This window comes from Sminthopsis crassicaudata, chromosome 3 (assembly GCF_048593235.1).
Source record: "Sminthopsis crassicaudata isolate SCR6 chromosome 3, ASM4859323v1, whole genome shotgun sequence".
In the NCBI taxonomy this organism is placed as follows: Eukaryota; Metazoa; Chordata; class Mammalia; order Dasyuromorphia; family Dasyuridae; genus Sminthopsis; species Sminthopsis crassicaudata.
Window position 1 is genome coordinate 375,651,006 of NC_133619.1, and position 14,243 is coordinate 375,665,248.

Here is a 14,243-nt window from a genome sequence, read left to right on the forward strand (position 1 = left end):
AGCATATAGATATTCAGTTGACAAGGGGAAGATGATGTAGCATTCATAAGTCCATTTTTATTTTTTACCAGAAAGTAGGAATGAGGAGAATTTTTTAAAATGTTAGGAGGAAAAAACCCATTCGGATAATTCCCAAACTCTAAAGCAAGGCACCCAGTTTAATGTTCGTTTGCTTTTTAAGTTTTATTATGTACAATAGGATTATGGTGGCTTTTGTCCATGTCTGCACTTTTTAAATTAAATGGTAAATAACTTAAATCTACTTATTTACTTATTCAGTGCCATACCAAACTGCCAAGTTATAAAGCAATAAAAAAAATAATAAAATTCACCTGAAAGAACAAAAGGTCAAGAATATCAATGGAATTCATGAAAAAAAAAATGTCAAAAAAGGTGGCCTAGCCATACCAGACCTAAAATTATAAATTATAAAGCAGTGGTCATCAAAACCATTTGGTCCTGGATCAGTGGAATAGATGAGGTACACAAGACACAATAGTTAACTACTAGTATTAATCTACTGTTTGACAAACTCAAAAGACTCAGCTTCTGCAAAAACTCACTATTTAGACCAACAGGATGATTTCAGAAAGGCCTGGAGAAACTTACATGAACTGATGCTGAGTAAAATGAGTAGGACCAGGAGATCGTTGTATACTTCAACAACATCATATGATGATCAATTCTGATGGATGTGGCCATTTTCAACAACGAGATGAACCAGATCAGTTCCAATAGAGCAGTAATGAACCGAACCATCTACACCCAGCAAAAGAACTCTGGGAAATGACTATGAACCACTACATAGAATTCCCAATCCCTCTATTTTTGTCCACCTGCATTTTGGATTTCCTTCACAGGCTAATTGTACACTATTTCAAAATCCGATTCTTTTTGTACAGCAAAACAACTGTTTGGACATGTATACATGTATTGTATTTAATTTATACTTTAACACGTTTAACATGTATTGGGTGGCCTGCCATCTGAGGGGTGGGGGAGAGGGGGGAAAAATTGGAGCAAAGGGTTTGGCAATTATCAGTGTTGTAAAATTACCCATGCATATATCTAGTAAATAAAAACTGTTTAAAAAAAAAAAAACCTCACTATTTAACAAATTGCTGGGAAAACTGAAAAATAGTAAAAGAGAAACTAGGCATGGACCAACATTTCACACCTTGTACCAAGGTAACGACTGAAATTGGTTCATGATTTAGACATAAAAGATGATTTTTTAAAAATAATAAAGAGGAGCTGTTAGGTTCTTACTAAGTGCTAATGAGATAATGAGATATTAAGTTCTTCCTAAGTGCTAAATCGGTACTTGACAATTCTCTACTTCTGGCCTTTACTGAGAGTTTTACTTGTGAATTCCTGGGGAAGAGTTTGCATTGAAGGATCAAAAAGTGATGTCGCTATGAACACTTGGCTGCCACAAGCCAGTTATCCCTGTGGTAACTTTTCTGACGACACCTGCTTAAAACCCCAAAGGTCAGGAGGATCATGAGGCCCCGCTTTCACGGTTTGTATTCATACTGAAAATCAAGATCAAGCGAGCTTTTGCCCTTCTGCTCCACGGGAGGTTTCTGTCCTCCCTGAACTCACTTTAGGACACCTGCCTTACGGTTTGACAGGTGTACCGCCCCCAGTCAAACTCCCCACCTGACACTGTCCCCAGAGCGGGTTGAGCCCAGTGCCAGAAGCGAGAGCCCCGTGGGGCTCGCCGCCACCCCCCCCCTGCAGAAAGCAGCCTCAAGTCTCGTCCAGACAAAACTCTCCCTTTCCTCCAGAGCTGCCCTCTTTTATCCTCCCAGAGAATGGGCATGGGATAATGCAAGGGCTTCTGGGAAAAATTACTTCAACCAATGAACTTGCTCCTCCTAAGCATGTAAGCTCCTCCCCAGGAATTCACAAGTCAAACTCCCAGTAAAGGCCGGAACTAGAAAATTGTTAAGTACCGACTTAGCACTTAGTAAGAACCTAATATCTCATTATCTCATTAGCACTTAACCTAACGAGGTGAAGACTTAACCTTTAAGGTGAAGCACAGGCCAAATTGGGAATTTTTTTTTGCCCCAAATGCCTGAATGCATGGGAAACACCACTCCCCAGATAAAGTCTTAGGGGGTTGATACTCCTATTCCTATGACTGTCTGCACCTTTCTTAATAGTTAAGAAGACTAAAAGGTCTTAACAAAAACAAAAATATCTTAATGGTTAATTATCAGGTGGTTATCTCATGTTCTAGGTAAACTACTTATGAAGCTGCTTTGATCTTTTATTATATTCTGTTTTCTTAAATTATACAGGGAGTTCAATATAAAAGCAGGGAATTGGGTAAGGCAGTTTTAAGCAAAGAACTCTCAGCAGTGCTTTAGCTAATTTGTAAAGCATAGGGCAAATACTACATTTTACTCAATTCCTGTTGGCTGGTACTTGGACTTTTCTTAGACACCTTGTATTTATAGAATGTAAATGCTAGTCCACAGATACCAATAATCAGAAAGAAAATCAAGAAAGAAAAGAGTATATATAAAGCTGTTTCTGCATTGGTGGCATCCAGTGTTAGCCCCAAGAACCGAACTTGCTTGTCTGTCACAGATTCAGTGGTGGGAACATCTAGGAGAGAAGCACATACAAAATGATTTATTCTCAAGTTTCGGCTATTCTACTTATTTCACAAAGTATCTTTAATCTAAAAACTCAAATGTAAATCCCAATAAATCACAAAAGGTGGCTTTATCTTTCTAATGAAAAAGTTCATTTTTCATTATCAGTAATAAAATTACACATTCCATGGGTTATATTCATTTAAATGCATATCACTGAGCCATTAGTATTATTTGATGTATATTTTAGGAATTAGTTTGAAGAAATAAATCAAGGATTATAAGATCAAATGTGATTACATATGTAAAGTACCTAGCAAATTTTTTAATGTGGATATGAAGTACTGTTATAATTGACTCTTGAAAGTCAGAGCAGGGGGCCGCTAGGTGGCGCAGTGGATAGAGCACCAGCCCTGAATTCAGGAGGACCCAAGTTCAAATCTGATCTCAGACACTAAACACTTCTTAGCTGTGTGACCCTGGGCAAGTCACTTAACCCCAGCCTCAGGGAAAAAAGAAAAAAAGAAAGTCAGAGCAGTGGTCTGTAAGTATAGTATAAATTAAGTTATCCTAATGATGGTGATTTATATTTTTAAAATGTTTTCACACTTGTTATCCAATCATTAACTAACAATAGAGATAGTCTAACTATAGCAATAGGCGATATATTATCCCAATTTGATAAGTGAGAAACTGAGACCCAGGAAGGTTTGAATAATTTAACCCCAAATTATCTAACAAGTCAGTGGTATACCAAGAACTAGAAACTACAAATAATAGCATTTACATAGCACTTTAAGGTTCACAGAGCACTTTATGTCATTTGATACTCAAGACCACCCTATAGGTAAGTACTATTATTTTCTCCATTTTATACATGAGAGAAAGATTGTGACTCAGAAAGATTGTGATTCGACTACGATCACACAGCTAGGAAATGTTTGAACCCAGGTTGTCTGGCTTCAAGTGAAGGCTTTTTCCATTAGGCTCCACTGGCTTTCTCAGCATTAATGGCATCAGCTCCTTGAGCAGAAAATCCAGGTTGGGCTCTATGGGAGACAGTGCGCCTTTCCCTGCAGTCGGCTTCTTCCCTCCTTGGGGTGAGCAGCTCAGCCTGTTGATCTTACCTTGGGCCTGGAGGCAGAGGTGTGGCCCGCTGGCTGGGTCTGGGAAGCCGTTGCACCTGACAACAGAGGCATACAACTTGACAGATTCCTTGGGGATCCTTGGGATGGAAGGGTCCGTGTAGTTGGTGAAATGTAGACCGAATCTCTCTGAAAAGCCAGTAGCCCATTCAAAATTGTCCATCAGACTCCAAACAGTGTAGCCACGGATGTCCACCTTATCCTGGATAGCTGGACAAACACAGAAGCCCCCCAACTGTGAGGTTTCCTGCAAGTTAGGAGCCATGGTGTCCTTGGGACTGCCTTAATGTACTGCTCCCCTTTCTCAGTGGAAGACTTCGTATTCTGGAAATTCTTCTTAAAATCCTTCCTGTCTTAATTGTCCTCCTATCCCCACCCCATTTGGTATGTCTGGTACTCATTTGACAAAACGGGATGGCAGAACAAGGAGACAGACTCTCCTGTCCTACAGCGGGAACATGGGTCACAGACAGAGCCGCAAGGTTCAGTGTATTCTGCTGTCTAGTAGTGACTTGTGCCTGCTGTGATTGCTTGGCTCCTATCATCGGGCTCAGGGCCAAGGAGATCTCTAATCCCAATAGCAGTCACTGCACAGACTGGGATGCAAACAGAAAGTTCATTTTGGTGATCTTTAAGCAAGAGTGATCAGTGAGTAAAGGGTTCCTAGGGGCTTCTAAAGCTAGGGTCTTGGGCGGTGGTTGTTTGTCCTTTGTTCTCCAAGAGGACCATGACATCGGGAGGTGATATGCAAGTAAGCTGGTTCTCTTTCTCCTCCAGATCATCTGGGTCCGGTGGCCAGACAATAGAGCAAGACTACTGAAGAGGTCATCTTTCTTAAAGTCCTAGGGTTTTGGACACTTTCCTTTTTTAAAAAACATATGCATAGATAATTTTCAACATTCACCCTTGCAAAACCTTGTGTTCCAAATTTTTTCCTTCCTTCCCTGGATACCCTCCCCTATATGACAACTAAAATGTTAAATATGTGCAATTCTTTTATACATATTTTTACAATTATTATGCCGCCAAGAAAAATCAGATTTAAAAAAAGAAAAAATGGGAAATAAAACAAAAAGCAAGAAAACAATAAGAAAAGTGAAAATGCTCTGTTGTGATTCACATTCAATCCCCATTGTTCTCTCTCTGGGTGCAGATGGCTATCTTCATCATAAGACCATTGGTACTGGCCTGAATCACCTCTATTAAAAAGAGCCATATCAGACACTTTCTTTGACAACTCAGTATGTAAATACAATTCTCTTGTTCTCAACATACAATAATTTTAGTGAGTTTTAAGGTTCTAAAGTCCTTTTTCTCTGCAAGTTAGTACACAACTGCCCACTGGAGATGGTCTCATGAAACTAAAAGTCTGGAAAGGCCTCACAAAGTTTCTGGGCCTGAACTGTAAGAAGAATTATGGGAATACAAGAGGGCACCTAAAAAAAGTGGGACATATTGTACATTTTGTTTTGATTTGACCAAATGCTTTTCTGGCTTTTTTCTCCTTACTCCAAATGAGCTAAATATTAAATAGGACAAAATCCAACTTTCATATATATAATATCACATTTGTTATTAAGATTGATCAGAACAACTAAATACACTCTTGTTCCATAGTTGATCATTCTTTTCCTTCTACATTTGAAGGTTCCTTTGAAATGGCCAAATGACTCTACTAGTTCTAAGTCTGACCTTGGTCTTCTCCTATCTGCCCAAGCTTAATAAAGGAGACAAATAGGATCATTTTTCCAAATTCCAGTGAATACTTCCAGTAAGGAATAATTTATGGTAGAAACCAAAATTTCTAATCATTGTCATGGTTCAAAGGTTAATACCACAGAGACAGTTAAAAAACTGAAGTAACTCATTTCAAACAATTGGCTCTTGGCCAAGAGATTTAAGCCTAGAAACAGAATTCAGACTAAGATGGAGCATCTATACTATATGAATTGAGTGATTTAACAGTGAACCACTGTCTTACAAACCTGCCCTAAGTATTAATAGTCACTGACTTCTTTGTGAAGGTCACAAGCTGATAATATGCTCAAGTACCTTTGAGAACTTCATTGATGTAACTCCGGAGGTAATAGATTCTTACGGTGTCATTGAGGTCTGAGGTTCCTCGCTCAGAAACCCCATTCTCTGTAATATAAATTGGAGGGTTGTTGTACTCTTCTTTTAACCAATTCAAGATCCTTCTAAAGCCAAAAGGAGTAATCTTCAGCCAAAAAGAGCCGGAATCTGGCCAAGTGCGATCTGTTATGGAAGCCACTCCCCTTGGGACAAGAATTAGATTTAGTGAGAGACAAAAGCTTAAAACCTCATTTTGCTAAATTCCCATCTATATCCCCCACTTATCTCTGGACTGTGTGCATTTTTAAAATATATTTTTAAAATTTGCTTTTAATTTGCAAAATAAAACAAGAATTTTCATAACAGTATAATAAAAATCTGGTTGCACATGAAACTGCAACTCTGTGATGTACAACTTACCATTCTTTAAAAATATGTGATAGTTATATAAATTTCTTTTTTCCTCTTGCCCTAGAGATGGCTGCCATTAGATACAAATAAGTGTGTGTGTGTATACACCTATACTTATATATATATATGTGTGTGTGTGTGTGTGTGTGTGTGTGTGTATATATATATATATATATATGTATATGAAATTATTCTAAATATACTTCTACTAACATTCTTTCTCTGGATACAGATAGCATCTTTTTTCATATATCTGGCCAAAACTCATATCTGGAAGGCTTTCCCTTCTCATCTCTGCCTCCTGACTTCCTTCCAGACACATCTCAGATCATCTATCCCCCTCCATGCATTCCCTCTGGCATTCCCTTCCATTCACTCTGTATAATTTGTATTTACACAGGTGTTGACACGTTCCTCCACCCCCCCTCCCCATTAGAAGGTGCTTGAGTCCAGGAACCCTGTTTTTGCCTTTCTTTGTATCCCCAGCAGAGTGCTTGGCATGTGATAAACACTGAACATATATTTATTGACAGCTGATTATTGACAGCCTTTCATATAAAATATTATTTATCCCGGGAAAAGTGCCTGGATTTTTCTAGTCACCTGACTGAACTCATAAAAAGGTCCCGTAGGCTACTCGTCACTGGCAGTCCTGGCTCCCCCAGTAGCTAGCTGTGTGATCCCCACTCCGTCACCTAACCTCTGAAGCTCAGGCTTCTTATCTGTCCGACAGATAAGGGGAGCTTTTTGCTCCCCTATCACCGGATTATGTCGATTAGGAGAAAGAGAACCATATGTGCACTGGCTCTTTTGAGTGACTTCAGGCATTATTTATAAATCTTTAAACACTCTTCACCCCTATTAATGACCTCTCTGCCTTCACACCCCGTAGAATACCATGTTTGAATTGTTACTGGCTTCTGTGATACTTTGTGCCTGTGTCTCAGAGCCCTGTGGCAGGTAATTGATGAATCCCCTCAAAGTCTTTCCCTCTTCCCTTCCCAGGCTCTTCAGCTTAGCTCAGGATAGAAAGGGTACCACAGTACTAATAAAATCCTAGACTGGTAGTCTGGATATGTCCCAAGTTCAAGTCCTGTCTTAGACACCTACTTATGACCTTAAACACATTTTACCTCATCTGCAAAATAGATAGAATGAGGATCAAATGAGATAAAATATGCTGAAGTACCTTGCGCATCTTAAATGTTATATATATTCTATCTATTCTTCTTATTAATGCATTTGATTTTCTTAAGATCCCTTAGAGTGTGAGCTCTTTGAGGTCAGAGGCTACCTTGTGCTTTTTTGTAGCCCTAGGACTTAACATAGTGTATGATACATAGTAAGTACTTGATAAATACCATTGACTGACTGATTCTTAAAATGATGATTTCTTTTCTTTCTTCCTGAGGCAATTGGGGTTAAGTGACTTGCCCAGGGTCACACAGCCAGGCAATGTTAAATGTCTGAGGCGAGATTTGAACTCAGATCCTCTTGATTTCAGGGCTGGTGCTCTATCCACTGTGCCACCTAGCTGTCCCTCAATGCTGATTTCTTAAGGTTGCTCAGTGCTCAAGTGCTGGAGATAACCTCTCCATTGCATAGACTTGCAGTGTAGCAACAGCATCATGAACTCAGAGTAAGAAGGAAGAACTTTATTGGTCACACACAGACATACATATGTGTGTATATTATATACGTGCATGCATATATAATCTTTGAAATAGCTATTTGAAAATTAAATTGTGAATTCTAATAACTTACATTTGAATTGGCACATTATATAATGCAAGGGGTATTTCATTTTTGACACAATGAAAAAATTTTTTTAAATGAATGAATCTTTTCTTATTCTACTTTTAAAAGCATATTTCAAATGTAATTTTTTTCATTTAGTAAAAATCTGATTTTAAAATATATAAATTATAAAAATATAAAAATAAATATATAAATTATAAATATATAAAAATAAATATATTATATATAAATATATAATAAATATATGTATACATCAATATATTACATAATATCCATCTATATCTATATCTGTCATCTGTATCTGAGGCCATATGTAGTTGTCTTGATCTTTGTCCTGCCACTGAATTTTGATGACTCTGGAGGAGAGAGTTTGGCTGGCAGCTTTTCACAACTCTGCCCCATTCATATCCAATACAGCAGTGAGCTTAAACATCATCCCCAAGATATCACTGGTCCTCTTCCAGACTAGAGGAGGAACAACCACCACTACCACAGCCTATAAGTGCCAACTACTACGCTAAGCGTTGTATAATTATTATCTCATTTGATCTTCACAGCAATATTGGGAGGGTAACTGCCATTATTATCCCCATTATATAGATGAGGAAACAGAGGTTAAATGACTTTCTTGGAGTCACATCAGTAGGAAATACCTGAGGCTGGATTGGACTATAGGTCTTCTTGACTCCAGACCCAGACCCCTGTCTCCTGCATCACCTACCTGCCTTAATCCACCTCCCTCATTTTACAGACGAGAGATGGATCCCAATGAGGTTAGCTGCACAGACAGCAAGGAGCAGAACTGGTATTTAAGCTTAAGAAATTGACTTCTTGATTCCATCAGCAAGGAGAGCAGGCTTACCTGTCTGCATCATAGGAGGAGATTATATTTGCATAATTCAGGTTAGAAGCCAGAACAGTGGTATAATGATTGAAGCCAAAAAAATCAAATGTGCCATTAATTCTCTTCTTTTCATCTTCAGTAAACTCTGGGAGCCTAAGGTTAAAAGGCAAATACAGTGAAAAGAGGCCTTCTTTCTCCCCTTGACTATACTTTCAATGGCCTACATACATAGATATGCTATGGGCTTGCCAAATAGAAACAATGATCCCTGTAAATAGGAGAGAGTGGCTCAGGTGGCTAAGTTGGAAAAAAGAAAGGCTAGGAATATGCAACCTTCAAAATCACTAAAGCAAAGCCCCCTCCACTGAAGGTCACAACTAAGTTTTTGTGACTTCTCTAATCTTCACTTTGAAGAGGGCCTCTTATTTGCTCCACAGGCTACATCTAATTTAATTCTGTACCTCACAAACTCATGATTGAACTTGAAAAAAATTCCATGTCACAAACACCTGATACACATTTTTAGCTCTAAAATTATATATATATATATATATGTGTGTTATAATCTCCTGTCTCTTGTTTTTCCCATATTTTACCGTCTATGTATCTAATACCTTGCTCCTTTTCTTTGGATACTTCTTTTTGTATAATTCTCATTTTTAGAAGGGAGAATGTAAAAGGAATAGGTTTTTATGAACTGGATTTTCTCATACACATTTTGAGGTTTTTTTCTGTCTTTTTTTTTTTTTTTTGTTATATCTCATGCAGCACTCTGTTTTTTAGATAATGCTCATATATAATTATCCCTAATTGCTATGCATTTTTTTTCACAAGTATCTTTTTGATCACTACCTTTTTTAAGTTGATTTCACATGGAAAAATACTGGAGAGATAGGTAGGTTGCAGCATTGTGTTCTGCTCTGGGCCTGCCTCAGTCCTTTTTTGTGACCTTTAGTTTGGTGAATCACAAACTCCTGGATATGCCCCTCCTCTCGAACACCTGCTGTCTGTTTCCCACTGTTGCAAGAAAGGCATTTCTGAAAAGTTGTTTGAAGATGTCTAAAACCCGTACTCATCATGGCTCTCTCTGTCTCAAGAACTGACGATAGCTTCCTCTTGCCCATCACAGCCATCATAAACAACTCCAGGTGTGACTTTCAGGGCCCTCCCAACCTAGCACCTGCTGTCTGCTGTCTGTCTAATGTTCTAATACCCAGTATGCAAGACCTGTCTTTGTCAGGTGGCTCTCCTCAATGACTCTGGGTAAGTCGATTTTCTAGGTCTCAGATTCTTTACCTATAGAATAAGGGGTTGGACTACTTGATTTTTTAATATCCCTTTCAATTCTAATACTTTATGGTTGAGAACTCTGAAAATATCATGTCTTTGCTTGTGCTGGCCTCCTACCTAGGATGTCTACTCTTCTCCCACATCCCATCCATTAATCAAACCCCTGTCTCCTCCATGAAAGTGAGGCTGGTGACTATGTTAGCTTCCTTCACTTCAATCCAATTCATTTGCATCACCTCCCTGATGCCATATACTTCTAAAACAAAGGACAAACAACATTTATCTCTCTCTCCCCACCCCTTTCCCTTCTTACTTTCCTCCCTCCTTTCCCCCTTCCTCTCTCTGTCTCTGTCTCTCTCTTCCCCCCCTTCTTTCCTCCTTCCCTTCCTCTCTCCTTTCTTTTCTTCTCTTCCCTCTCTCCACATGTGCTCTGCCCAAAGGAATATAAATTTTGACGGCTAAAGCCTTGCAAAATATCTTAGGGTTTTATGCGCTACATTTCTTACTTAAGGACCATGCCTTAAAAACAAATCACTTTGGCTCTTATTGATTAGATGGCTCCAGAGGAGAAATTGAGACTGCTGGCTTTGCACAGCCCTCCCTCACTTAAATCCAATTCACGTCATGGTCCTCTTGGAGAATGAAGGCCAAAAAACAGTCTCCTCCATGAAGCTTGCTCCACAGCTTCATGATCTCTCACTTTTCTGAATAATTGCTGCAGTTAGAATGTATCTGAGATTTTAACATGCTCTAGTTGCTTCCTCTTCTATTTCCAACAAAATAAGACCCTAAGCTCCTTAAGAGCAGAAGCTGTTTTATAATTCTCTTGTATTCCTCACAGCACCCATCAAATGGTTAAGCCCAAAGGAGGAACTTGATCAAGACGAAGGGATCTTTGATTGATGAAAACTCTGTTTTCCCTATTGAAAAGCTCAAGTGAGATGGAACTATTGGATGGCTTTCATCACAGAGGATTTCCCCAATAAAGGCAAATAAAGATGGGCACATCCTGGCCCTGACTTGATCTTGACACTGAAATTTCAAAGACAGGACAATTCTTAGAGAGGTGAGAAGATTAAAAAGTAAAATCAACAAATATTTCTTAGGCAAGATGCAGCACCATGAATTATTTTCTTCTTTTAAAAACATACTTTGTTAATACCTTTATTTCTCTTTGTTTCTTTGATGTAGGCTATCCCCTGACTCTTAATAGGTTCTCTGGAAAATTAATCTTAAAGCCCTACCATGTCCTGGTAGTGTCAGATCAAGAGATGTCTTGTTTATACAGAAGGGATGGCATATCATCATATAAACTCACTTATTCAAACTCATCACCTTGATGGAACAAGCTGAGTCCTGGACAGGATGACAGCTACTCAGAGGGAGAGAATCAGAGCTAAGGTGGATGCCTGGGACTTTGTCCCTTACATTTACAATGCATATTCAGTTACAGGGCATATTCTTTTAACCAGAAAGAAATAAATGAGTTTATCTCTTAGCAGGAATAATTAGTGAAAAGAGGAAGTTGCAGATGACCTGGCTTCCTCAGTCTAACAGGCAAGGTAAAACCCAGCCTTACTCTGTTCCTTCCCTAAATTTTGTTACCTCCACCAATACTATGCTATGGGCTTCCCCACAACAGGGAGTCCCAAGATTTCTCCCTCCATGGGGCTTTGTGCTTCTGATGACCAAGATCTCTCCTTAAAGTCCCTTCTCAACTGAATTTATCTTTAAAAGTTGATTGATTTATGCTGCATGTTTTGTGATGCTTTTCCTGGGAGTTATGGCTGTAGGTGGATAACATTCCCAAGCCAGTGACTTTTCCTAATAATCCATTCACAAGATGCAGGATTTCTGGATGACCCTGATGAGGTACGGGGTCACTGGGTGGAGTTGGCAGAAAAACCCTAAAGTACTGATAAAATTACTCCCAAGGCAAGCAGGGAAGGATGAAGATGGAGATCAGTTTAACCTTACAGTCCCACCCTCTGTGAAGGGTATGGGTAGCCCCACCTTGCTGAGTCCAGTTAGAAATCCAAGTTATGTCAAAACCTTGAAGTTAAATTTTCCCTACACATCTGTCCATAACTCCTGCCATCTTTGCTGAACCCTTTTTGGGTTAGCCCACAATAGTCAATGATGCAGAGTCATAGGAATAGGAGACCCCCTAAGACTTTACTTTGGGGGAGGAGTTCCATGTAATCAGGCATTTGAGGCAAAAAAAAATAAAAAAAAAAAATTCTCAATTTGGCCTGAGCTTCACCTAAGAAAAGGCATTCTTCTTTACCATTAAAAAAAAAAATCATCTTTGTATCTAAATCTTGAACCGATTTTGAACTTATCTTGGCACAGGGTGTGCGATGTTGATCAATGCTACCTTTCTATTTTTCTATTTTCTCAGCAATTTTTGTTAAATAGTGAGTTCTTATCCCAGAGGCTGGGATCTTTCTGTTTATCAAACAGTGGATTTACTATAGTCTTAGACTACTTAGACTGCTGTAGTCTTTCTCCTCACCTCTCTCTCTCCCTGCCTCATGGTGTTTTTCCTCTCATCCCCCCATCAGCCTCTTGGTGTCTTTCTCTTTCTTATAACTAATTAACTCTTTCAGGATGCTAAACTCCTCTATGAATTTAGCTTGCATCTAAGAGCATAGTCCAACCTCATATGGGTGTTCCCTTTCTCCTGGTTAATTGTCCTTTCCATTGTAAATTACTATATGCTCTCCCAACTCTATTTCATATTCACCACTCCTGGTGTCTCTTTATTTTCTCTGTATTTTGTCTGTGACCTCTTCTCCTAAATATATACCCAAATTTTGCCAAAGAGAATGGTCATTGTGAATTCTTCACGTGACCGAACCCCAACATTTGGCGCTAAACCCCAAATACATCATTTGGACCCTGAACACATCATTTGGTGCTGAAATTGCCTGAATCTTAAACTCCTCTGTACCTGCCCCCTGATATCCATTAGACCAACTGCAACTGCAGGTTCTTACCTGGATTTGTTGAGTCCTGCTGCCAGGCTCCTGTCCCTAATCCGGGTCTTCATAACTTCACTGTAGTCTCCATTCTTGAAAATGGGATGTGCGAACCAGCCTCCCATAAACTAATTAGGGGAATGAAGGATAAAATTGAAACTTAAGAAGTGAGATGCTGCCCAGAGGGACAACCCATCTCTCCATCTTCAAAATACATCTCCATACACAGCAATTCCAGGAAGCCTTTGGTTGATGAAACTCTAACTCCACCTTTAGAGTGTGGCCAATTTACAATTTTACTGGTGCCTCTGGAATAAGATAACTAAACCCAATAAATAGTAAATCATTTAGGATCATACTATTTAGAGCTAGAAAGGGCCCTTAGAGATTACCTCATTTAGCCCTCTTGTTTTACAGATGAGGAAATTAAGGCTTGAAAATTTGGCTGAAAACTCATACTTTGTCAGTGGGAAAAACTTCTAGCCCCTGGCTTGGGCAGACAGGTCCAAGGACAAAGTCTTCCATCAAATCTCTGTGTACCCTTCCCCATTTGACCCTCCCCACTTAGTGACTGGCTGTCTGTTTCCGTGATTGACTCAGAAGAAAGGGTATACTTTTGGGAGAGAAGCTTTAGGGAGTGGACCTAGAGAAGATTTAAGGAAAAGAGGCTGAGAGACATCAGGAATATGATTCATTGCCAAAATAGTGGGATCCGAGGGAACCCCAAAAGTAGGGGAAGAGAGACCGCTGCCCTGTCCTGATTCTTCAATAGGGATGAATGCCCCACATTTCCCACCAGAGTTTGCAGCAGACAACTCAGAGACCAAAACAGTCGATCTTTTATAGGCTTTTACAGCTTTTAATTATTCAACTCAAGACTGAGAAAGGAGCTAAATTGATCAATTGAGTTTTTGTTTTCTCAATTTGTTGAGTTTTCTAGGAAAGACTTCTAGTTATCTGGGCAAATAAGGCTTCACATAGGATAAAAAGCAGAGAATAAAAATATACTTCCCCTTTGTTTCAAACTGATAGAAAACCAAGACCCCCAAATCTTAAGGCTTCAAACTCAAGGAATGAGTATTATATTACAACATGTAGGCACACACTGGCCAAGTGTGATACTGTAACCCAA

At 39.1% G+C, this 14,243-nt stretch overlaps 1 protein-coding gene across 1 annotated transcript in view; it reads right to left on the reverse strand.

Moving 5' to 3' along the window:
- Nucleotides 1-1,362: 1,362 nt before the first annotated feature.
- LCT (lactase) overlaps nt 1,363-14,243 on the reverse strand; it is a 42,221-nt gene continuing 29,340 nt past the window's right edge. The window contains 5 exon segments of the mRNA XM_074301925.1: nt 1,363-2,619; nt 3,737-3,964; nt 5,807-6,030; nt 8,859-8,993; nt 13,130-13,239. Of these exon segments, the coding sequence (XP_074158026.1) occupies nt 2,405-2,619; nt 3,737-3,964; nt 5,807-6,030; nt 8,859-8,993; nt 13,130-13,239 (912 nt within the window). The 3' untranslated portion in view covers nt 1,363-2,404.